This window comes from Eubalaena glacialis, chromosome 2, assembly GCF_028564815.1.
Source record: "Eubalaena glacialis isolate mEubGla1 chromosome 2, mEubGla1.1.hap2.+ XY, whole genome shotgun sequence".
Classification (NCBI taxonomy): domain Eukaryota; kingdom Metazoa; phylum Chordata; class Mammalia; order Artiodactyla; family Balaenidae; genus Eubalaena; species Eubalaena glacialis.
The window spans coordinates 133,249,064-133,272,097 of NC_083717.1; the positions used below are offsets into that span (position 1 = coordinate 133,249,064).

At 38.6% G+C, this 23,034-nt stretch overlaps 1 protein-coding gene across 1 annotated transcript in view; it reads right to left on the bottom strand.

The window, feature by feature from the left end:
- Positions 1-23,034, bottom strand: part of SLC25A21 (solute carrier family 25 member 21) — a 520,353-nt gene that overhangs the window by 204,103 nt on the left and 293,216 nt on the right. The window contains exon 2 of the mRNA XM_061182462.1: positions 8,931-8,979. Coding sequence (XP_061038445.1) covers positions 8,931-8,979 — 49 coding nt within the window. The remainder of the gene's footprint in view (positions 1-8,930; positions 8,980-23,034) is intronic.

Genomic DNA, 23,034 nt, shown 5'->3' on the forward strand with positions numbered 1-23,034 from the left:
TGTAGGGAGAACTGGCTGGATTTTTTTTAAAAGAAAAGTTTTTTTCCTTATTAAGAAATTTGAAAAATAATTTTAGCCTATGGTAGCAAGATTATTCTGCATAAGATCTTTGGGACCAATTTTTTCTCCAGTGCCTCAGAGCAACAGGTCCTTAGATGTCTTCTCTTTCTATCTCCTCCTCATTATTATTGGGCCACTAGAGAAATGATTAAAACTGTTCGGTAGCAGCAAAGGCCCATGTACATGGAGTGTTTCCTATGGATCAGGAAGCTTTTGCAACCAGCCCCGCCAATGGCCTGGGTTTATGTTCAGTGGGCTGTCTACTGTGGGCCCCTCTGAGTTTTCCACAGTGTAGATAGAACCCTTGTTTCCCAAAGAGGCAGAACATTGTCAAAGTAAGAATCCCAGGAGTAATATTAATGAAATCTCTTCATGGGGTTATGGTCTCTCATCCCCAAACCTTCTGTCTTTCCCCAGAAAGTCACATGCATCTAGAACGTCATGCAGCATTCTTAACAGTGCACAAAATAGGATTATTTTCTCTTGTTTTAGGGTCAAGCTTAGATTATATTAGTCTTTTTAATTAAATCATTATACAAATGTGGGACCTTTTAAAGTTTGCATGAACTCATTGGCAATGACGAATTTAATTTGTAATAAAGAACTTAGGTGGGAGCAAATGGCATTTTAAAGCACACATTTATTCACTTAACACATATTCACTGCAGCCCTACAATATGCCAAGGAGAGCATAGTTAATTGTCACCTCTGGGGCTTCCCTGGTGGCGCAGTGGTTGAGAATCTGCCTGCCAATGCAGGGGACAACGGTTTGTGCCCTGGTCTGGGAAGATCCCACATGCCGTGGAGCAACTGGGCCTGTGAGCCACAATTACTGAGCCTGCGCATCTGGGGCCTGTGCTCCGCAACAAGAGAGGCCGCGATAGTGAGAGGCCCGCGCACCGCGATGAGGAGTGGCCCCCGCTTGCCACAACTAGAGAAAGCCCTTGCACAGAAACGAAGACTCAACACAGCCATAAATGGATAAGTGGATAAATTAAAAAAAAAAAAAAACTATTAAAAATTGTCACCTCTACCTCTTCCAAATATATTATCCATCCTGTGTGCCATTTTTATTTGATTATGTTAATAAATAAAATCTTTAATGATGACTACATGGAAAGAATGACATAATCAATGCAGAGCTGCAGTGTGCCCACCACCCAGGACTTTCTTGCTTTGGCTCAGTAAGTACAGAAAGACATTTCAATTAAATAAAACAAATCCCAGAGAAACCCGGATATGGTCATGCAACTTCAAAAGCAAAGTTGAAGTTACACCAACGTTTTTTGGGATTCTGTAACCATTTTATACTATTATGAGTTGCCATTGATTGATTTAGCTAAATGACAAAGACGCAACAAAAATATAGTTTATAAAAACGTGGTTCTACTCCTTGCTTGCTTTACTTCAGTCACATTCTCTCCATGGTTAGAAACAAGCCATGACAGTGGTCTAGCCCTGGATTTCTATGCACGGTGAGAAATCAGGCATAACCATGGTCTAACCCTGAATGTGATCTCAATGTTTTATACCACGGACAAATCGTTAACATATGGAAATAACCCTCTCAGCTGCTCTGTAATTTTTTAAATCCTATAGACTCTACTGCCTTGACTTTATACTCCATCCTGAACTTTTTCCACTGTTCTCTCCCCATTATAAAAGGATTTTTTTCCTTTTCTTTTCTTTCTAAAGGATCTACTGGGGAAAAAAAAAAGTTTCATTCCTTGTTTCCACCCTGCTGTTCTGTTGGCCCCAATGGCTGCTCCATGTCCCCTCTCCAACCTCTAAATTAAGTGTTCATTTTCAAGTTCACTGCTGTGCTCCCCTCCCCCTGTAAAGGGAGGTGTGGATGCTCCCCAGCCCCAGCTCCTCGCTCTCTGCTGGGCTCCCCACAAAGCAGCCTCTCACCATAGCCTGTCCTCAGATTTCTCTTTTTAATAAAGTTTGTGGTGGGCTTATGCCTCTAAATCATTTTTACTCATCAGAGCCATTTACGTTCCCTCTGTAACAACCAACGCTCACTCCTCTCCCATCGCCTGGCACTGATTTTTTGCCCCTGTGACCTCACTCAGTATGACAGAATGTGTTTTCTCTGGCTGTAGATAATATATTCCCATATCGCTCTCACAAACCACAGAATGAGCTCTGCAGGGAAACTTCTGCCCTACCACTTCCCGTCGCTGCTAACAAAGCGGTTTACAGAAAATAACCCAATGAGAACCACAGGTTAATGAGATGTTTAACACACACACACAAAGAATTCTTTACATGAAGACTTTTTACAGAACTGCCTATGGGGTATTCAGCCATGGTTCCCAAAGGCTGACCCAGTGACCAGTCAGGCTTAAGATTCACCCAGCAGGTTGTTACACGTAAATATCCATAGGCCCCACCCCCAGAGTTTCAGATTCAGCAGGTCTGGGGTTTGGGAGCCACCGAGAGAGAGTGTGTAAATCAATCTCAACAGCTTCAGTAAAAGCCCCATAAGCACTTACATAATGACACGTGGATGCCAAATTTTCAAACCATGTGAGTCTTTAGAATTCACACAGTGATTAACATGTTTGGAGAGAAGTATGATAAGACTTCTCAGGGCAAGTTAAGTCCTAATGTGAGGAAGGATGAAAGCCAAGGTATGTATTGGCCTGTCCACTCACCAGCAGCCTATAACTGTGCATCTGTAAGGAGCTGTGAGGACGCTCCTCACCCCCACCTCTCCCCGCCTTCCCCAGCATCCACCAAAAAGACATGCCTCACAGCTCTTTGACAGGACAGGCTTTTAAAAGATCAGTCTTTACAGGATGGGTAATTTAGTTCATTTGCACCTGATTTATGCCCCATTCAAAAATGAAACAAAACAAAAATGATGAAAAATGACTCTGGGCAAAAGGGAATGAACACCTCAGTAATTCCGTCTTCCTGAAGCACAATGAGCCATTTCCCTTCCTGGGAATAAAAGTGTGAAGGGGATGTAAGCTAAAACCCCCTTGGACTGTGACTTTGATAAATCTGTGGGGTTTTGAATACCACTCTCTACACACCAGTACAGACCATCAAATGCATATGTAGTAGAATTCCCTCCCACCTAGGACCTTGCTTATTTGCAACTGTCAACCCATTTTAAGCAAGAGTATTTTTCTTACTAAGGAACCACTGGACCACCTCTCTTTCCCCTTAAAGAAGTCCTTTCCCCATTGCACTCTAGGCTTGTGTTGTCTAATCCCATAACCACTAACCACATGTGGCTATTGAGCGTTTGAAATGTGACTATCAATATGTAGATGTGCTCTAAGTGTAAAATAGGCACCAGATTTCAAGGACTGAGTATGAAAAAAAAGAATGCAAAATATCTCAATAATTTTTATATTGATTAACATGTTGCTATGACAATGCTTTAGATAAATGAGCTCAAATAAGATATAGTCAAATGAGATATATTGTTAAAAGTAATTGTATAAAAAGTTTCTTTTTATTTTAAAAATTGTGGCTATTAGAAAACCTAAATTTATGTATGTGTCATGCATTGTATTTCAATTAGCCAGTGCTGTCCTAGATGAAGTCCAGCATTTTGCTTTTCATCTCAAAGCTTGTCACTCGTGCTCCCTCGGTACCTTCAATGCCGTGTGCAGGTTCATTCCACCCAACTTTCATCTTGACGTGCCTACTGGAAACCCTCTCATCTCACTCTTCTCCAGTCCAGTCTCCACAACTCCACCAAAAGCTTGAAATGTTTTTGCCCACCATCCTATCAAGTCATTTCACCCTTTTTATTTCAACAGATTCTCACTTCCCATCTCTTTCATGAAATCTTAAGTTTTTCAATGAAGACAACACAGCTGCATATTACTCATTTTCTAGACATTCCAATTTGGCCATAGAACTCATAGGGCTATTATTTCTGATTGTTTCCCAATACTCATTTATTCATTTGTTCAACAGCATTCACTGGGCACCTCCTGGAGGCCAGGCACTGTGCTTGCCACGGGGGTTACCTAAAAATGTCAGCACACAGCCCTAAAATGATGTGTGGAATGATGTCAACAGGAACACATAGATGAAACTGATGCTCTCCTGCCCTCAGAGCCAGAAGGACTCTCTAGTTGCAAACACCCTTCTGAGGAAGGATTTAAATGCAGTGCTCACATAACACAAGTCTTCCGGCTTGGAAAGTTGAAACCTTCTGACTCCATATTAAACACTTCCCCTCTCTCACACTTTGTATTCTCCCTCATGTTTCCCTGACTACCTTATAAACTCCATTTGTCTTTGTAGTTCCCATTTCCTTTGCTGACACAGTATTAAACACCATGCTTTCATATAAATATATGTACATCTATAGGTATGTATGTGTGTGTGTATATATATATAACTATATATATAACTATATATATATATAGCTATATATATATATATATATATATAGTCATTTATTTCCTACAATAATGTAGGTACCACATTATTCCTATTTGAAGATGAGAAAAACTGAGGCACAGGGAACTTAAGTAACTTCCCTGTAACTGATGTTACACGGATGATAAAGAAGCAGAATTTGAACCCAGGCAGCCTAACTCTAGAGCCAGGGTTCTTAAATACTAGGTAATCCTGTCTCAGAGAGAATACAAACAAACACCAAGGACCATGTAAGCTTGAAGCTGCTAAGGCCACCTGCTGCCAAGTGAGAGAAGCCACGCCAAAAATGAAGCCCATGTAGGGAAAGGAAAGCTGAAGGGAAAGGGAGAGACAGAGAGACAGGGAAAGAGACAGAGAGACAATATGAGAGATGTATGAGATATTACTGATTATTTAATATGAATCTCTGGAGGATATAAAGTGAGAAACTAAACTACCTTTGGTCTTCATAGTTATACAAGTGAATAGTCTTTTGTCATTTGTAGGTATGGGTTCTTAACTGGGGGTCCAACCGTAACTGTACACAAAGTTCTTGGTGTATAAACAGAACTATAAAACAGTGTATATGCATGTCTCTGGGGAGAATCTCAAAGGAGACCTTGATTCTACCTAACTACCATGTTTATGGCATCTTAGCCAAATCTCCTCTGCAAAATCAGGTGGGGACATTTAGAACAAGGCTGTTGTCATGTGGTTAGCCTATGCTCACATTAGGTCTATCCCTAGAGCCACACTTACATGGAGGAGAATAAGCTATTTCTTATCAGTTACAACTTCTAATCATCTTTTAAAATGCAAAGTGAGTTCCTGTTAAACATGCTGAATTGAAAATGCATGCTTGTAACCTAAGTGTCCATCAATGGATGATGAATAAATAGAGACAATGTGATATATCATATATATACAGTAGAATGCTATTCAGCCATAAAAAGAAGGAAATTTGCAACAACATGGATGGAATCTGAGGGCATTAGGCTAAGTTAAATAAATCAGGCAGAGATAGACAAATACCTGTATGATCTCGCTTATATGTGGAATCTAAAAAAAAATCAAACTCATAGATGCTGAGTACAAATTGGTAGTTGCCAGGGGATGGGGATGGGGAAAATGGATGAAGATGGTCAAAAGGTACAAACTTCCAGTTATAAAATAAGTAAGTCCTGGGGATGTAATGTATGGTTAATAATACTATATTGTATATTTGAAAGATGCTAAGAGAGTAGATCTTAAAAGTTTTCATCACAAGAAAAAGAAAATTGTGGCTATGTGCTGTGATGGATGTTAACTAGACTTATTGTGGTGATCATTTTGCAATATATACAAACATTGCATCATTATGTTGTATACCTGAAACTAATATAATGTTATATGTCAATTATATCTCAATTTAAAAAAAGAAAATGCATGTTTATGTCAGCTGTTTCTCCAAATCCCACTAAAATAACAGTGCGTCAGTTCTGTTTGTTTGTCTTCAGACCATTTCTCACTCTTCCCTTGTCCTGCTCTGTTCTGTTATGCAGAGGGACAGCCCTCTGCCAGGCTGGGCCTCCCAGTCTTCCTTGGGTTCAGCATATAGGAGCACTGATCAGAGACTAATGGGTAGAGAGAAGAGAGAAACCAGAGGATTTCCCCTCTCCCTGTCTGCCTCAGGCAGGAAATCTGGCAGTGGCTGGGGTTCCTCTGAGACCAGCTACCACTCGACAGATCTACTGTGGTTCTAGCTTTCATCAGGTAGTCCTGGTGCCTGGGCTTAGGTAACACCACCACCTCCCCTCTCCCTCGAGCCGGGTGTAACAGAATCGGTAATTTAAAGAGTGCAAAAAAAATGATGAAAGAAAAATTCCGGTGAAGAAAGAATCTGGAAGTACACTTTTAGAATCTATTTTCTTTCCTTCTGCAGAGAAAAGGATTAGGCACAAATAGAACCCCAAAAGACTAAACTTATTGATTTTGCCATACTCCAGCACATGAGATGTGGGAAATAAGCCATTTCCATGCTCAGATTAATTCATTGTCCCATTCTTCAAGGAAAATATCCAAGGAGAGGCAAAAACAGCCCACAGAAAACTGAAGCAAGTGAGGTTCGGCCTGGTGTATCCCATGCCCCACTCTGACAATGCCTGCTACAACTTAGAATCCAATGCCCTTGGATGTCATTAAGGAAAGTAACCTGCTAACATCACTAATGCTACATGGTTTCATGAATTATCCTTTATGGTTTACAGTTTGTCTTATTTAGAAACGTGGTCATCTCCGGTACTATAATAGTGAAGATTTCGGCAATAATTTAGTCTGTCCTGTCCACTCCCTACCAGCTGTGTGTTAGTGCCCAGTGATAAATGCTACCAATCTTGCATATTCTACTTCTGATTTAGCCAACTGCAAAAGTTTGGGGCTTTCAGTTTATTCTATGATTGTGAGTCTTTATTCAATACAGTTTTTATTGTTATGCAGGTCAAATACCATCCACCATCCAGTTCCCTTCTCCTTCAGGGTCCCTGGAAGGATTGTACTTTTCCCTCTCCCTTGAAGTTAGGTAAGGGTGTGTGACTAATTCTAATCAATGAATGCCCTTTTCATAAAAATATCTATATAACAAAGAAGACATAAAGCCCCAATAACCTGGCACATCCATTTCAAGAAATATCCGATTCATATCCAGTACCATGAAATGATACCGTTTTTGAAATTCATTGTGATGAGATTCCTATTAACTCATCAGATTGTGAGCTCTCTGAGGGCAGAGCTAACCTAGAACCCACACGCACTAGATGCTCAACACATGTTGCTAAATGAATGAATGAAGTATTGAGGGAATGAATGAGTAACCGTAATGTCAATATTGTCTTGTTTAAATCATTCTTATTTCTCCTTGCTCATTTGAACACTGCACTAATTTAGGAAATTACCATTAAATGAAAAAGACAATTTATTCCTCAGAGAGATTAACAATAATCTGGCTTTTCAAAGAAGGTTAATATGGAAACTAAGAAGGAAAGGCCAGTGAGTTTTGCTTTCTGTTTCTGAACTCTATATAAAAGATGCTCCAGGAAGTACACCCACCTTACATTTGAATATAATTTTGGATTTCCTTCTTTCTCTGTTTGGGCTTGGCGACTTGAGGCTGCTATGGACTGAATGTTTGCGGCCCCCCAAATTCATATATTGAAGCCCTAACCCCCAATATGATGGCCTTTGGTGGTGGTGGTGGGGTGATTAGGTTTAGACGAGGTCATGAGGGTAGAGCCCCATGACGGGATTAGTGTTCTTTATAAGAAGAAAGAGAGCCATCAGAGCTTCCTCTCTCCATCACCACATGAGGATACAGCAAGAAGGTGACTGTCTACAAGTCAGGAAGAGGGCTCTCAGCAAGAACCGAATTGACTGGCACCTTGATCTTGGACTTCCCAGCCTCCAGAACTGTAATAAATGTCTGTTGCTTAAGCCACCCAGTTTATGAAATTTTGTTATAGCTTCCCAAGCTGACTAAGAAAGAAGCCAAATTCTTATCTTCTCTATCTCTGTCAGAAATGTAATATTATTTGCACGTCACAGACACCTTCCCTTGCTTTCAGCAACCAGCCTAACTAAGATTCTGTTGCCTCTGTAGGTAAATTAAGCAACATGTCCCTTCAATGACCAGCCTGACTCATCAAGTATTTCCTAATTGTGGCAGTAAGGGTTTGTTTGACCATCACTGTTGCATGGCACTTTTTGCTGTTAAGCTCCAACCTAGGTATGGTGTTGTTGCGTTTTACACAATGCAAATAAATGGAAACTTTCACTATACTTTCAGAGCTTTTAATAGGAAAAAATAGAGTTCAGTAATTTAGCCATGGATTTAACTTTTAAAAAACTGCTCTAGATCATATTAAAACCCACAAGATTTTTTTTTTCTCTTGGTAAACAGATTTAATACATTGCCCTGATTTTAAGGCATTTAAGAGCAAAGGCATTTTCTAGGAAATATGGCACTTTGTGTTGGCAAACAGTTGTAGGAATAAATTCTTTAAGCACCATTTAAGAAGTTTACTTGAAATTTTGGAGTTTCACATCAAAATGCTCACTATTAAATAGCAATCTGTTATATGCTATATAACATATATGTTATATGCAATGCCAAATGAAAGTCTGCTGTCATAATTCACTAGATAGAGTTTAGTTTTTACATCATTTTGATAAATTTCCCTCACTTACCAGTTTAGTCACAAATTATACCTTATGATTGTCATGTGAAGGCAGTAAAATATTATATACTTTCGGATGACCTCTATCCAGAAATGCTTTTCACTGCTTACATTTTATCTGTCAAATAGTATTTTCTTTAAGAAGTAAATATAAATGCCATTATTGGGAGAAGCTACCGGCCTAGGACAAGTTCTAGCATTTAGTGTTCTGACAGATCTTAATTTGGATATCAGCCAAAGTCAATAAAACTTGTTCATGCAGAACCTTACCTGGTTTTCACCACATCGAGAGGGTGCATCAGGCAAATTTCTACAAGACCTGAAAGATGATAAAGAAAAGTCCAATAAACACTTATGTAAACACTGGTTCTTATTTCCTTGACCCTATTGGTCTCTCAAGTATGAATCTTCAAATTAAAAACTCGGGACTTTGGACATGACAGGTAATAGAGGCTAATAGCAAAAGACCAATGAATAACATGATTTTATTTCTATGGGAGCAAGATACATGAGTGATTACTTCTTTATAAGTGCTCTGGCACAAACAGAGATTTTAAACAGAGGAGCGATATTAACTTCTATTAATATGTTCTCCCAACAATCTAATCATCTGTCCATTAACCCTCCCACTGCTCCCAATCACATTTATTAACATGCAAACACCTAAGCAGTGATGCTCCAACCCTCTCCCCTTTGGTAGATGCACCATCTCTCTCATCACAGCATGGATGTACTGGTGTCACAAGCACCTCTAAGTCTGAAAGAGTCAATGTCCAACTAGAAGAAGAGCACAAATACTATCATCCAAGGAGAACAGTTTCTTTTCAGTGTTCAATTCCCTGAACTTTTCCTTCTCTTTGGAATGTTGTCCTCCTGTGAGGATACACACACATACACTTCTTCTGAGAATCCTACTTACCTCCAGATCTCAATTTGGGCAACTATTTTCCCAGAAATCCTGGGGAAGAGACTGTTAGTTGTCCCCTAGTATTCATCCCCTTTTCTTCCTGGTCGCTCAGAATAAATACTACATTTCCCAGCCTTCCTTGCTGCTAGGTCACATGTGACCAAGTTCTGGCCAATGGGAGGTAAGGGCAAGTGGTTTGAGCAATTTCTAGGAAGTCTTTTAAAGTTAAGGAGGCTGCTCCTCTCATTCCTTTTCCTACTTCCTGCTGGTGGAATGTGGACCTAGGGCAGGAGAAGCCATTTTGCACAATGAAGTGATTTTGGGCATGGAGGTCACACGTAGCACAGCAACAAGACAGAAGTAGTCCCTGACATCATGGAGTCATGGTCTACCTCCAGACATTCATGTTGAAGAAAATTTTCATTTCCTTTAAACTACTGCTATTTGGGTTTTCTGCCACTTGTACCTGAACCTAATTCTGATACAGGTACCCTTTGATGTGCTCCCACAGTACCCTGGACTTGTCTTATTACACGGCACTGTAACTGTTTTCTTGTCTAAAAGCTCCACAAGGACAGAGATTCCACCTGCCTTATTCACCTTTATATCCCCATCACTTTGCACAATAGTTGGCAGTCAGCTCAATAAAAATTTGTTGAATAAATAAATTGATGCTGATTAGGGTTACTGCACATGCCACTATGTCAGCTAATTCTCTAGATGAACTGAACTGGCAGCAGTTTATTCTACATTTATTTCATTAGTTTGAACATAACACAAATAAGCAAGCAAGGACAGAGAAATACTGGTAAATATGATATGAAATAAAGCACAGGAAGTACTTGAATGCAGAATTGCAATATTGTTGATAACATATCCAGATGTTCAGCAGCTATGTAAATGTGAGAAAGTGACCAATGATTCAACACCTAATAGACTGACAAATGATTCTTGAGAGGGGTGTGCATGCAGGGTATTGTGCTCAGTGCTGGGACATAGCCTGATGCAGTATCAAGGGTGCCTGAAAGAATGAAGAATTTCAAACGTGGGCACAGAAGTGACACTGAGAACAACCTTACATGTAAAGGGAAAACAATGAACAGAGAACAGCAATATGCATAAAACTAAGTTTTAGGCCCAGTGATTTAGTGTTGCTATTTACAGTGTGAAATGTTGCTATTTATGTTCTGTACCAATTCTAGTCTTGCATAACAGTTTACTTTTATTGTCAAATTGTCAACTGTCTTCAAGGAACTATGCCATGGTTCTCATAAAATGAATGACAGAAAATACAAATATTTACAATTTTTAAGTAAAATTTTAATTCAGCTGTGGCCTGGGTGTGCTTTATATTTGAGATTATTCATCCTAGGACACAAGGCTGATTTCTGTAAAGTAAAGACCTTACAAAAAAATTTTAAACATATATATATATATATAGAGAGAGAGAGAGAGAGAGAGAGAGGGAGAGAGAGAGAGAGAGAGAGAGAGAGAGAGAATATATATATTTCACCAGGAAGCATTTTCTACAATTTTCACCTACTTTGCCAATAACCACTGGTGGAGGACTCAAGGGTATCCTTAAAGCTGGGAATAGAAAGTCACATTAAAGGCATCACACTTCACAGAATGGATGGTGGATGGGATGGTTCTTTTTTTATTTTGGAGATTTAGAATGCTTACAACGTAAAGCAGAAGACCCTTTTTTTCCAAACTATCCCTTTACAACCTAAGCCACAGAAAAGAGACAATGGAAGGTACAGGACCACACTGATGGACTGACCATGGGACACACCACCCCTGCTAACTCCTAACAGAATCCTCAAGTATAGAAACCAAGAATGCTGTTGTCATTCCTGTGCCTTCCTTCCTGGTCCACCTCTGCCTTCACCCATGAACAGTGCTGCAATGGCTTCAGTAACCTTTTTAGCAATAAAATGGGGGAATGCAGAAGACAAACTAGGTGCCCAAAGGTAGACTTGAATATAGATTATTAAAGGACAATGCCAAGTGATCCTTCAGTTCAGGTCTTAATTTTGATTTTAACTATACACAATGCTATTATACATTAATCTGTTCTAAGATAAATTACTTGAGAACAGAGTCTTCTAAATTTACTCTGACTTCTTATCACTGAGTCAATTCACATTTCCTTTCTCTACAATTCCATGACATATACCAGTTATATTACATTTTACATTACCAATATTATATTACAATTCCATTACATATATCAAGAATAGCATTTATCACACCATACTATGGCCAGTAATATACAGAAATATATAACTGTCTCTCCACACTGCTCCCCCCATCCCCATACTGGCCATTGCAATATTCATCTCCAGACACTGTAGTCTACGTGAATGGCATCTCCTGCACTTGTGAAAATGTGTAGTCAAATACAAACCATGAGTTCTTAGAGAAGAGGGAGTATTTAACTTTATCCGCCCACTGAGTAAATAACGCTAAATACATGAAATTCACTCAGGAAGGTCTCTATCTACACTCACTCCCTTAGTAATCTCATTCCAACCCATGGTTTTAATTACCATCTATATGCTAACAACTTGCCAACTTACATTTCCAGCCCAGACTTCTCTTTCAAAGTCTAGACAAATATCTGATTGCCTATTTGACATCTCTGCTTGGGTATCTAACAGCCATCTCAAAATTCACATGTTTAAAATGGGACTCCTGAGTGTCTTCACCAACACCCCTACTCAAAAAACAAAACAAAACAAAATAAAACAAAAAACAAAACAAAACAAAAGCCAACCTGTTCAACCTTAGAGTCACCCTGGACTCCTCTTTCTCTCAAAATCCTCTTCCAATCTATTGGCTCTACTTCAAAATATAACCAGACTTCTACCATCTCTCACTTCCTTTACCGCCTGTGCCCTCGTCCCCTTTCTGGTTAAGTCATGGTCACCGTTTCTCAGCTGATTAACTGCAGCACCTCATTAACACGTCTCCCTTCATCCACCTTTGACTCCTTCCATCTATTCTCACCCAACAGCCCGAGTGATCCTTTTTAAGATGTAAGTCATTTCATGTCATTCCTCTGGTCAGCAATGACTCCCCATCTCACTCAGAGAAAAGCCATACATAATCTGGGCCTGCATTACTTCTCTCACCAACTAACTCTCTTACTATTCTCCCCCTCACTGATTCTACTCTGGCCACAGTGGCCTCTGCTGTCTCCCAAACATGCCAGGACTATCTCAGCTTTTGGCCTTAGTGCTAGCCATTTCCTCTGCCTGGAATGCCCCTCCCCCAGCTTCTACTTGGCCAACTTCCTTCACATGGTCAACGAGTAATCTGACCAGTCTAACACAGAAGTCTGCTCCTCCCCACCCCAGCACCGAAAAAAATCCTCATGCTGCTCTGCTTTTTCCTTTTTCCATGGTACTTATCAGCTTCTAACATACTACATTATTTACTTCTTTTTTATGTTTCTTGTTTCCTGTCTCTCCCAGTAGAATATAAGCTTCACCAGGGCAGAGATCTTTGTCTGTATTGTCCACTGATATGCACTAAGTACCCAGAATATTCCTGACACCTAAGAGTTGCTCAATAAATATTTGTTGAAAAAAGAAATGGAATGATATAAAATAATAAACCTGACACAATAATGGGATTCCTTTACAGTGGTATGTAGAAGATGAAGTTTTAAGAATTTAGTGTACACAAAGAGAATTCACCCAGTCATTCAAGGAATCCACGATAATGTCTAATATAGGGAGTAAGTCTACCGAAATGTTATGAGTTTGTTTGTAGAACGAATGGATTATTCCAAAGATAATTTTGTTAAGTAACATTTTACGAATCAGAGAACATCTCAACATCTCCGTGAAGACACAAAGGAATAGCAGTGCAGACAGAGAATTGAGGCATTCAAGCATCCCCAAGATATCAGTTACAAGTAAGACCTATGTTTTCCTTTCATCAAACCAAAAATTTTTGCATTGTACTATAGCCCCTTCCTTGGCATTTTCAAATTAAATCTAAGACTTCTCATTTGTTCTCTGAAATTCACACTATCCTATTACCTTAACTGATTTTGTGTGACATGTTTAACTCTTTAAAATATAAAAGAATCTTTTTATTTTTTAAAGAGAACCACAGAGGGAATAAATGGTTTCAAACTGTGTAAATCTGAAATTCAAAAATAGAACAGCTACAGACAGAACTGATATTTTTTCATCTACTCTACTAGTCAACCAAATCATTACAACATCCTATTTGATAGCCTGCCCAGAAAATGTGGTAGCCCTACTGAATTACAAGCAATGTGAGACTCATAAAGGGAAATCAAATATATTATACCTTCCCCTAATAATATTTAAAGTGTACTACCTTTGCGGCACAGTAAATTAATATTATGCACACTGAATTGGCTAAATAGGCAATGTGATTTGGCAGGCTTGAAAGATGTTGTTAAATGTTATGCTTTTGGGCAAGCCACAGCCTTCCTTGAAAATTCTGAAGCAAATATTTTCATGGAAGTTTACTGTTAGCATGTATTTTTCTAAAGAAACTAACCCTAAGCAATGGCCACTAGCATGAATCTAAAGGGAGTGCAGTAATTTTCCTGGTGCATACTTCTTGCTCTCGTAGAGTTTATTATCTCATTGATTTAAGAATTTAGGAAAATACATTTCAGTTATAAACATATGCATACATTATGGTCTAGAAATCATGGTAGATAGAGCATGTACAAGGGAGGAAGAAAAGTTTAGGCAGAGTTTAAAAATAAGTGAGTTTTTAAAATCACACTTTGAATGCAGAGACAGAAAGTTTGAAAATTATTAAACTAATGAAAATCTCACTTGTAAGCAAAGTTCGTATATATTTTTTAAACTCAATTTCAGCTCAGTGTAATACACACACACACACACACACACACACACACACACATATTTTTTTTGGCCATGCCATGTGGCATGCAGGATCTTAGCTCCCCGACCAGGGATCGAACCCGTGCCCCCTGCATTGGGAGCACAGAATCTTAACCACTGGACTGCCAGGTAAGTCCCAATGTAATGTATTTTTAAATTGTTGTTTGCTATTTTAATTCAATGGAAGTTATCCTTTTATTTTCCTTTTTTGTTATTAAACTTTATATTAGACCCCAAGTAAGCTCCAAGTGCACTTAGGTAAGTGGTCCAATTTTCAGATATGTTGGTCTTTTATGGAAAGTTAACTGCTATATACGGGCCTTAACACAATCAGTAATGCAATGAGAAACACCAGGGGAAAAATAAGCTGTGGATTAGGTTGGCAGATGGTAAAATACCTTTAGAAATGTATAAAATGCTTTAAAGAGAAGGAAATGTGAAGAGAGAGAAAGAGACTTATCACTTGTTTTACAGATTATATGTGCGTATAATATATATACATTCACAAAAAGTTTGCATTGCATTTTGTTTATCTAGAGTGAAAAAAATGTTCAAGCTGACCAGCATTTCAGCATTGGAAGTTTATCAAAATGCAGAAAGGCAGCTGAAGAAGGGATTAGGAATCTATGATATGTCTGCCAAGTACCAGAACCTCTCTTTCCAACTCAACAGAAGACTTGCCCAATTCTGGGGACTTCTCTATCAACCAGAAAGAAAAAGACATTTGCTCTGCCTCAGGATTTCTTTTTTTTTTTTAATTGAAATATATTTGACATATAACATTATGTAAACTTAAGGTGTCAACATGATTTAATACATTTATGTATTGTAATATGATCGCCACTGTAGCAATAATTAGCACTTCTATCACATCACATAATTATCTTTTCTTCTTAGTGGTTGGAATAATTAAATTCCAGTCTCTTCAAAAGTTTGATAACTTTTTACAGGATTGGTCTTGCTTTCTTCTTTTATTGAATTGCCTGGAAAGAAGGATCCCTCTATTTGTCACAAGACTCAGGAACAGAATTCAGCCCCTCCCTGCCCACCCCTCCAGTCCTGCGCAGAAGCTGGCTCTCACAGGCCAGACACTATGCTTCTCTTCCCAACGATGCATTCAGTGGCATCACGTTCGTAGCTTGAAATTGGCCACGCTGGGAGTATTTACACTAAGGAAAATGGCAAAGGCTACAAATCAGAGATTTTGTTTATTTGTTTGTTTTCCAGAGAGCCAAATTAAACATTTACCAGCACAACGCTGCCCAAATCTAACCACAAATTCTGTTGACTATCCTATTAGGTTCAAATAATTTTAAAAGTATAGTACATGGAGAGTTTTAAATTTCCAGTAGTTCTTTAACTCTGCTTGTCGCAAATTTCCAAAGGTGCCGTAAATTAATCTTTAGCTTATATTCTCTGTTCACGACAATTTAACAATAAGAATTATGATCCTACCCCAGAATTTTAAAGAAATCCTTAGGAACTGATACCCAAGAAAACCAACCAACCCACCAAACTACCGACCACACCTATGATTTGCTATGCTGTTGTGCAGATGCTTCTATTCTCTAGACCACATAGAGATTTGGTAATGAGCGCAACAGTCTTCCACTTCTCAGGAAAACAGCTTCTTGCCCCTGCCCTCCTCCAAGAGTGTGAGGACCTTAAAAGAGAGGAGAGGAAATGCGGCTACGAAGCCAGCTTCGCCTTAGTCACCGGACGGAAGTCCAGAAACAGGAAGAAGGCCTTGGGCAAATAACACAGCATCTTGCTAAATGAAGAATTCAGGTTTTTAGGTCACAAGTAGCCAGTTCTTCCTTAGAAAATAAAGTCACCAGTACCAATTACCATCAAAGAAAAAGAAGGAATTATAATGTTTTTCTCCCTATTCTAAATAGTACTACTTCCTGCAATCATATTGTTCATCTTGAAAGAGTTAAAAATTTAGAACTTTTAAAATATTTGCCACCATTGCCTTAATTAATATATAGCCAAGTTTTCTGCACTTAATCACACTGCTTTACTACTTGCCTCTAGGTGATAGCTCTTAATTTTTTATTTGCCATGAGCTAGAGCCATAGTTACACAAATTCTTATTTTTGAACTGTTATTCCACACCAGCCTCCGTACCATGCTCCCAGGAAATCCAGCTTACTGAGTCAAGTATTCTAGGTAAATCCCAATACACCATATGCTTTATCAAGGTCTGGCTTATGGGGAAAAAAAAGAAGAAAGCCGATTCATTTTCAGCCATACAGTTTAATCACAAAGAATTACTACTAAGTATGGATTAAGCTAATCTTTATTTCCACATGAAAAACTTGCAAAAATGAAACTGCACTTCAAGTAAAATAAGTACCAGCTGAAAAACAATATTTGGATACTAAAGTGTGAGACATTACATAAACACAACGGCAGGTAGATTTCATAACGCAAATATTTAGCTGTAATAGCATTGAATATATTACTACTCACAGAAACATTATCTAAATAATAATCAATGTTTGATTTCAGTTAATATTCTTAAATTACTAACTCACTAGAAACAATATTTTCCTCCATGGCTTCCATCCCAACGAGCACCGTGGTATGTGTCTTTGCTACTGTATAACATTAAATGTACCTAATCTCAGTTTTCTAGGTGTTGGACAAGTACATGTCCAGAAGGGTTTTCATTCACCAACTTTTTTTGAGTGCCTACTGTGTACCTAGTTATTCCAGCATATTTCTAGATGTTGGTTCTCTTCTGCTTGCTTCCGTTTTCCATTTTCTCAGAAAGCAAGGTCATCAATTGAGAGTGATGATGAGGAAGAGATGTTAGATGAGATGTTAGAGAAAGCAGAGAGAAGGTATGAAACAGTTGTCAGTAGGAGTGAGGGAGGCGATGGATCAGGGAAACGTAGTATGATTAGTAGGTAGCACTGGGTCCACTTGAGGCCAGCAGTCATGAATATAGCGTCATTTTCGGTAGCCACATTCAGCTGTGTGCGTGCAGGAAGAGTAGGCAGGGAAATATTTAACCAGGATGAGGTTTTGCCAAATGAATATGAGGAAGTGACAGAGGGCAACGAAAAGAATGTGTGCCAGAAAGTGATTATAATGGTTGACTACGGAAGCTAGGAAGGAGGGAAGTGAGGACAAATGGGGATGAGGACATGGTGGTAAGAGCACAGGCTTGCTGGTCCTGTTGGAGACAGGATACTAGAGGAGAGAGCTGGAAAGCTAAGAGGTGGAGGTAACATTGAGATGACTACTAAGTTCCATTTTTATTAATACATAGTAACTAAAGCTTGTTTCTTTTTTCTCTCTTTATCTCCAGTGTCTAGCACAAGGTATGGTACATCATCTACATACTGAATGAAAGTGTTGAATGAACAAAATGTTGATCCTATTATTGAGTAATACCAGGTATGTGAAGAACAAATACACTGATGGACATTCACCATTCCCTGAACTAGATTCAGTAGATATTCTCTTTGTTTTGTTTTGATCTTCAAGGTTTCTTTGAGCTTATGGTTTGACAAATATTTAACTAGAATCCTATAATGACCAGAATGTGTACACCTTAAGCAGTTAATATACTTAATAGCCAATGTACATCATATAGAAATGTAGAAAATTTGAAACATCGACTAAAATAATTATACAAATAAACACAGGCCTCTAAAGATGGGTCAAGAACCCAAACAAAACTACTTTAAGAGATTTTGAATCTACAATATTAAGTCCTCAAAAGTAAAAGGACACATTCATATTTATATTCTGAAGCAAGTTTAGATAGTAATAAATGAAACATTGTAAATGAATTAATCATCTTTTCTAGGGAAGGCAGCCCTAACTTTTTGTCAAGCAACTTAAAACGCATCCTCACTAGAAGAATCTCTTGATGGATGAATTTTAAAACTATGACAGTCTACCCTGGAAATCTACAGGGTGCCTACAAAGTCTGAAAATATAGACAAATAAAGTTTCTTCATGTGCTACTTTGATGCTCCAAGGATCAACGTCTTCATTTTTTTCCTATGCACTAAAGTAATCTAGAGGACATGTGAAACAATGGCAGAAACTAAAAGGGTACTATAATTCTGGGAACAACACCAGAGCTCCACCAAAATCCATTTTCTCTTTCTTCCATGATCCATGATATCTCAGAAGGATGGCATTTCCCAGCATCTCTTGTGTGTGACCATGTGACTAAGTTCTCACCCACGGAATGTGAGTGGCATAGAGCTTAAGACCATGAGTATGCCTCTTTACTACCCACTTTCCCCTTCCCACTAACTGGAACTTCAGCGTGGTAGTAACTCAAGTTATGCCTTACAGATGACAAAACAGTGCCCTAGGGGATGGTGGAGCAACAATTGGAAGGGACCCATGTCCCAGAGTGACTATGAGGAGCAGAGATTTCGTGATGAACTGAACTATTACCATCAGAACTGTCACATGGGGGCTTCCCTGGTGGCGCAGTGGTTAAGAATCTGCCTGCCAATGCAGGGGACACAGGTTCGAGCCCTAGTCCAGGAAGATCCCACACGCCGCGGAGCAACAAAGCCCGTGCGCCACAACTACTGAGCCTGCGCTCTAGAGCCCGCGAACCACAACTACTGAAGCCCGCACGCCTAGAGCCCGTGCTCCACAACAAGAGAAGCCACCGCAATGAGAAGCCCGCGCACCGCAACGAAGAGTAGCCCCTGCTCGCCGCAACTAGAGAAAGCCCGCGCGCAGCAACAAAGACCCAATGCAGCCAAAAATAAATAAAATAAACAAAATAATATTAAAAAAAATTTTTTTTAAGTACTGTCACATGAAAGAAAAATAAACTTTTTTTCTTTAAGCCACTGTATGGTTGGGGCTCTTTGATACAGCAGTTACAAATGCCAAATCAATTAGCACCATCACACAGTTGCTATCTGTATTATGAATTCATAAATGGCACCTTTTCTGAACTAAATTCAACTTACGACCATAGAGGAGAGAGGATTCCCCTCTCTCCCAAGAAGAAGAAGAGTGACATTATGAAGTGTGCTGAGACCAGGGCTGTGAAATTACAGTGGGTTCACTCAAGCTGCACCTACGGCTTTCTCTTGCCTTGGAATGGGTTTTGGAGCACTGGTAATTGAAACTGAATTTAAGAACGTGAGATTTAAAGTTGATATGAAAGATATGGCTCAAGTTGGACCATAATACAATTATTAAAATGAGCAAAGAGTCTAAAATGTCATTGTCTAAAAAATGAAACAATACTGTTTTTTCCATTGCAGAGTTTATTCAGTATTTGTTTCACACAGCTTGAAAGACACTCCTACAAGGAGCTGTTTGTGTTTTAAAAGGGTGTTTTCCAGAATGAACACATATTCCATGCTTTCTGTTTTACCTTACCAATGAAAAGCTGGAGGAGTTGGTGTGAGAGAAACAGTGCTTTCTTATTCATGCAGGTAGTCAATTCCAACAAAAATCATTTGTCAGGGCTCTTCTGGTTGTTTCAGTCAAAATTCAACACAAATCAGCTTAAACACAAAAAGGGAATTTGTTGGCTCATAATTGAAATGATGGAATTGGCAGCGATGCTTGGCTCCAAGACCTTCTCTCCCCTTCCCTCATCTGCTTGTCTCTGCTTGTCTTTATTCACTCCTGCTACAGAGGTTTCCTAACACAGAGAGGTAAACTGCCTCTGAGAACCCCTGATTCCCATCCTGTCATCTTTCAGGTGCAAGAGGCAAGCAGGACTCTTCTCTGAGGGCTCCAACAGAAAAATCCTGGGAGGGTTTTGATAGAGGGCCAATCACTGTGGGAAGGAGGTTGTGGACATCTGATTGGTGGGGATTTGGTCACATGTGTACCTCTGGATGGAAGGCTATAGAAAATAAAATTTCAGAGTTTTAAAATCTCTTTGTAACATCTTTTTCTTTGTACTTTGGAAAATAAGACTGGGTTTGGAATATTTAAACAACACTCTAGCTGCTTCCTTATCTAAATAATTAAGTTTTCATCCTAATTAACTGACTTCTTTTCCACACTGCTAACCATCCAATGACAATGGTACTGGATTAATTAATTGCACTTCATTTCAAAAAACACTTTTCTACTAGGAGCTCTAGTTTATGGGTTGGTTATTCTATATTCCTGTGTAATGAGCAAACTTGGAAAGAAAATGAAATGTCTCAGGTTTGAAATATACATATATTGCATAAGATGTTATGTTCACTTATGGATAAGGCCCGGCTCACCTAAACTTGTCATGTATAAAGTATTTATTGTATCAGGAAAGGTGTGCAGCAACAGGGAAGACATAATCGCTGCTTGAAAGGTGGCAATCCCTGCTTGAAATGGCTTCCATAATAACTCTGGAAGCCATTGCAATAGGGCATCATGGTTATTAAAACTGTACACTGCTTCCTGGGGGGGCAACAGAGGTAACTCTGGTTGCATGTTACAGTCCACAATTCAGTCTGGCATTGCATCTTGCATGAAAGTGTATCCCAAACCACTTTACAGAAGTGAAATTTCCATTCTCAAGCCAATATATGCTATACGTTACAGAGCAGCTGTGTGCAAACATTGCCTCATGGAAAAAAAGAAAAAACCTAAGGCATTAGGTCATGAGATAGAAATCCAAAGAAAAACTTAGGGGGCATGGACCACTACGGCAGGAAGGAGGGAGAAGAGGAAAGAATGATGAGGAAGGAAACAGGTTAATTTGCAAGTTTTAGAAATGGATCTGTAATAAGCTAAAGACACATCGCACAATTTTTTCCCCAGAAAAAGTGAGACAATATTTTATATGATCCAAAGGAGTAGTAGCAGAAGTTAAATAAACATAAAAAGTAAGAAGTGAGGGCTGAAAAACTTTCAAAGTAGTGGTATAATTATATAAGATTAGTAATCTCAACTAATATGGGATAAAGGCAATACAATGACGTATTTTGAGCTAACTTGAATTATGGTAAACTATTATCTAGAAAGGTTAGGGGATGAGATGTACTGTGAAAACTAATTCATAAGCATAAGCATTATACATAATTGTGCATTTAAAAATAAATAGAGTTTTATAAAATATTACTAATACAATAATACTAAAACAAACCAAATAGAACACATCCTTTTAGAATCTCACCTGGTTTTAAGAAACCATAAAATATCCATTTTTATTTTATTTTTGAGTTCTAGAGTACCAGTTAATGGGGAATTGTATTTAACAACTGACAACAAAGAGTTTGCTTTACTTAAACTGGATTCCCAATATAAAATCTTGTTTATAAACCTAAATAACTTTTTAAGTGGAAATTACTCCCAAGAATATAGAGCGACAAAAAAATTTGACTCTTTATTTACATTTCCCATCATATAAATAACAGTAAAATATTTTTTAAAATTCAAATTCTCCATTTTAGATGTTCACTTGAAGCTTAAGTTTCTATTTTGAGTATTATCCACATAGCAAATTAATCTTCTATACACTGTATGCATAACAAATATTATTCTAGTTCCATAAACTCCAAGATTATCCATTTATCAAGGGGTTTATAGAACTCATTAAAAGTTATGCACTTCTTTTAAGGGGATATACTCTTGGGTACTGAAGTTTTCCACATAAAAATATGATTAATTCTGTATCTTGTATAAGTTATTCATGCTTGGCATCTGCTCATTTTAATTTGGCACGTATCCCATTTTACATGACTCATATAACACTATACATGAAAAGTGAAGAAATTAAATCCATAATGTATTATTTCCCCAAATGTTTAGAAATACGGGATACTCAGTTGGGTTGTAAATGAATTTGGTATCACTGGCCTTTAAGGGACACTGAAGATTACATAGATTATCACTGATTTTGTCAGCTTAACAAGGGTTTAGCAATGCCGGATATATATACATGAAAATTCCCACCAGACTAGGTACAATTAAAGTTTTTCCTTTACCTTCTTAAATGCGCAGTATTTTTTTTTAAACCCATGCTATCTGAAAAAAAAAAAAAATCACTGTGTCTTAAAAGGAAAAACAACTTTTCAGGAATTTTTGTACTATCATATATCTTAAGAATGATGACAGAATAAAGGATCCTCCCCCGCACCTTCCTCTCCCTCATATGCTCACTCTACAGTGAAAAACAGTATAGCAGAGTGGTTATTGGTGTCAGATCGAGTCAGGATGATAATATTGGTTTAGCAGTTTCCTCTCTGTGTGATGGAGGTAAAAACTGTACTGACTTTAGCACTCAGCACAATGCTTGGCATATTAAAAGCATGGGATAAATAGTGGCTACTTTTACTGTTGCTACTACTATTTGTAACTCTGAGACTTCTTAGACAACCCTAAGAAGCTTTCCAGAGTCTACAGTGATGAGGGTTCCAGCTGCACTGCTGATGTCATCCTCCCCAGTCCCAGCCTCATCTCAGAGTCCAGACATTCCAGCGGTGGTGACACTGATGGGACTGCAAATGATTCTTCAGCCTGGGAAGGCTCTACTCTGGTGGCTGCTGTCTCAACTATACCCTTCTCTAAGGAGGGAAGAATCAGGTAGTAGAAAAAGACACACACACACACAAACACACACACACAC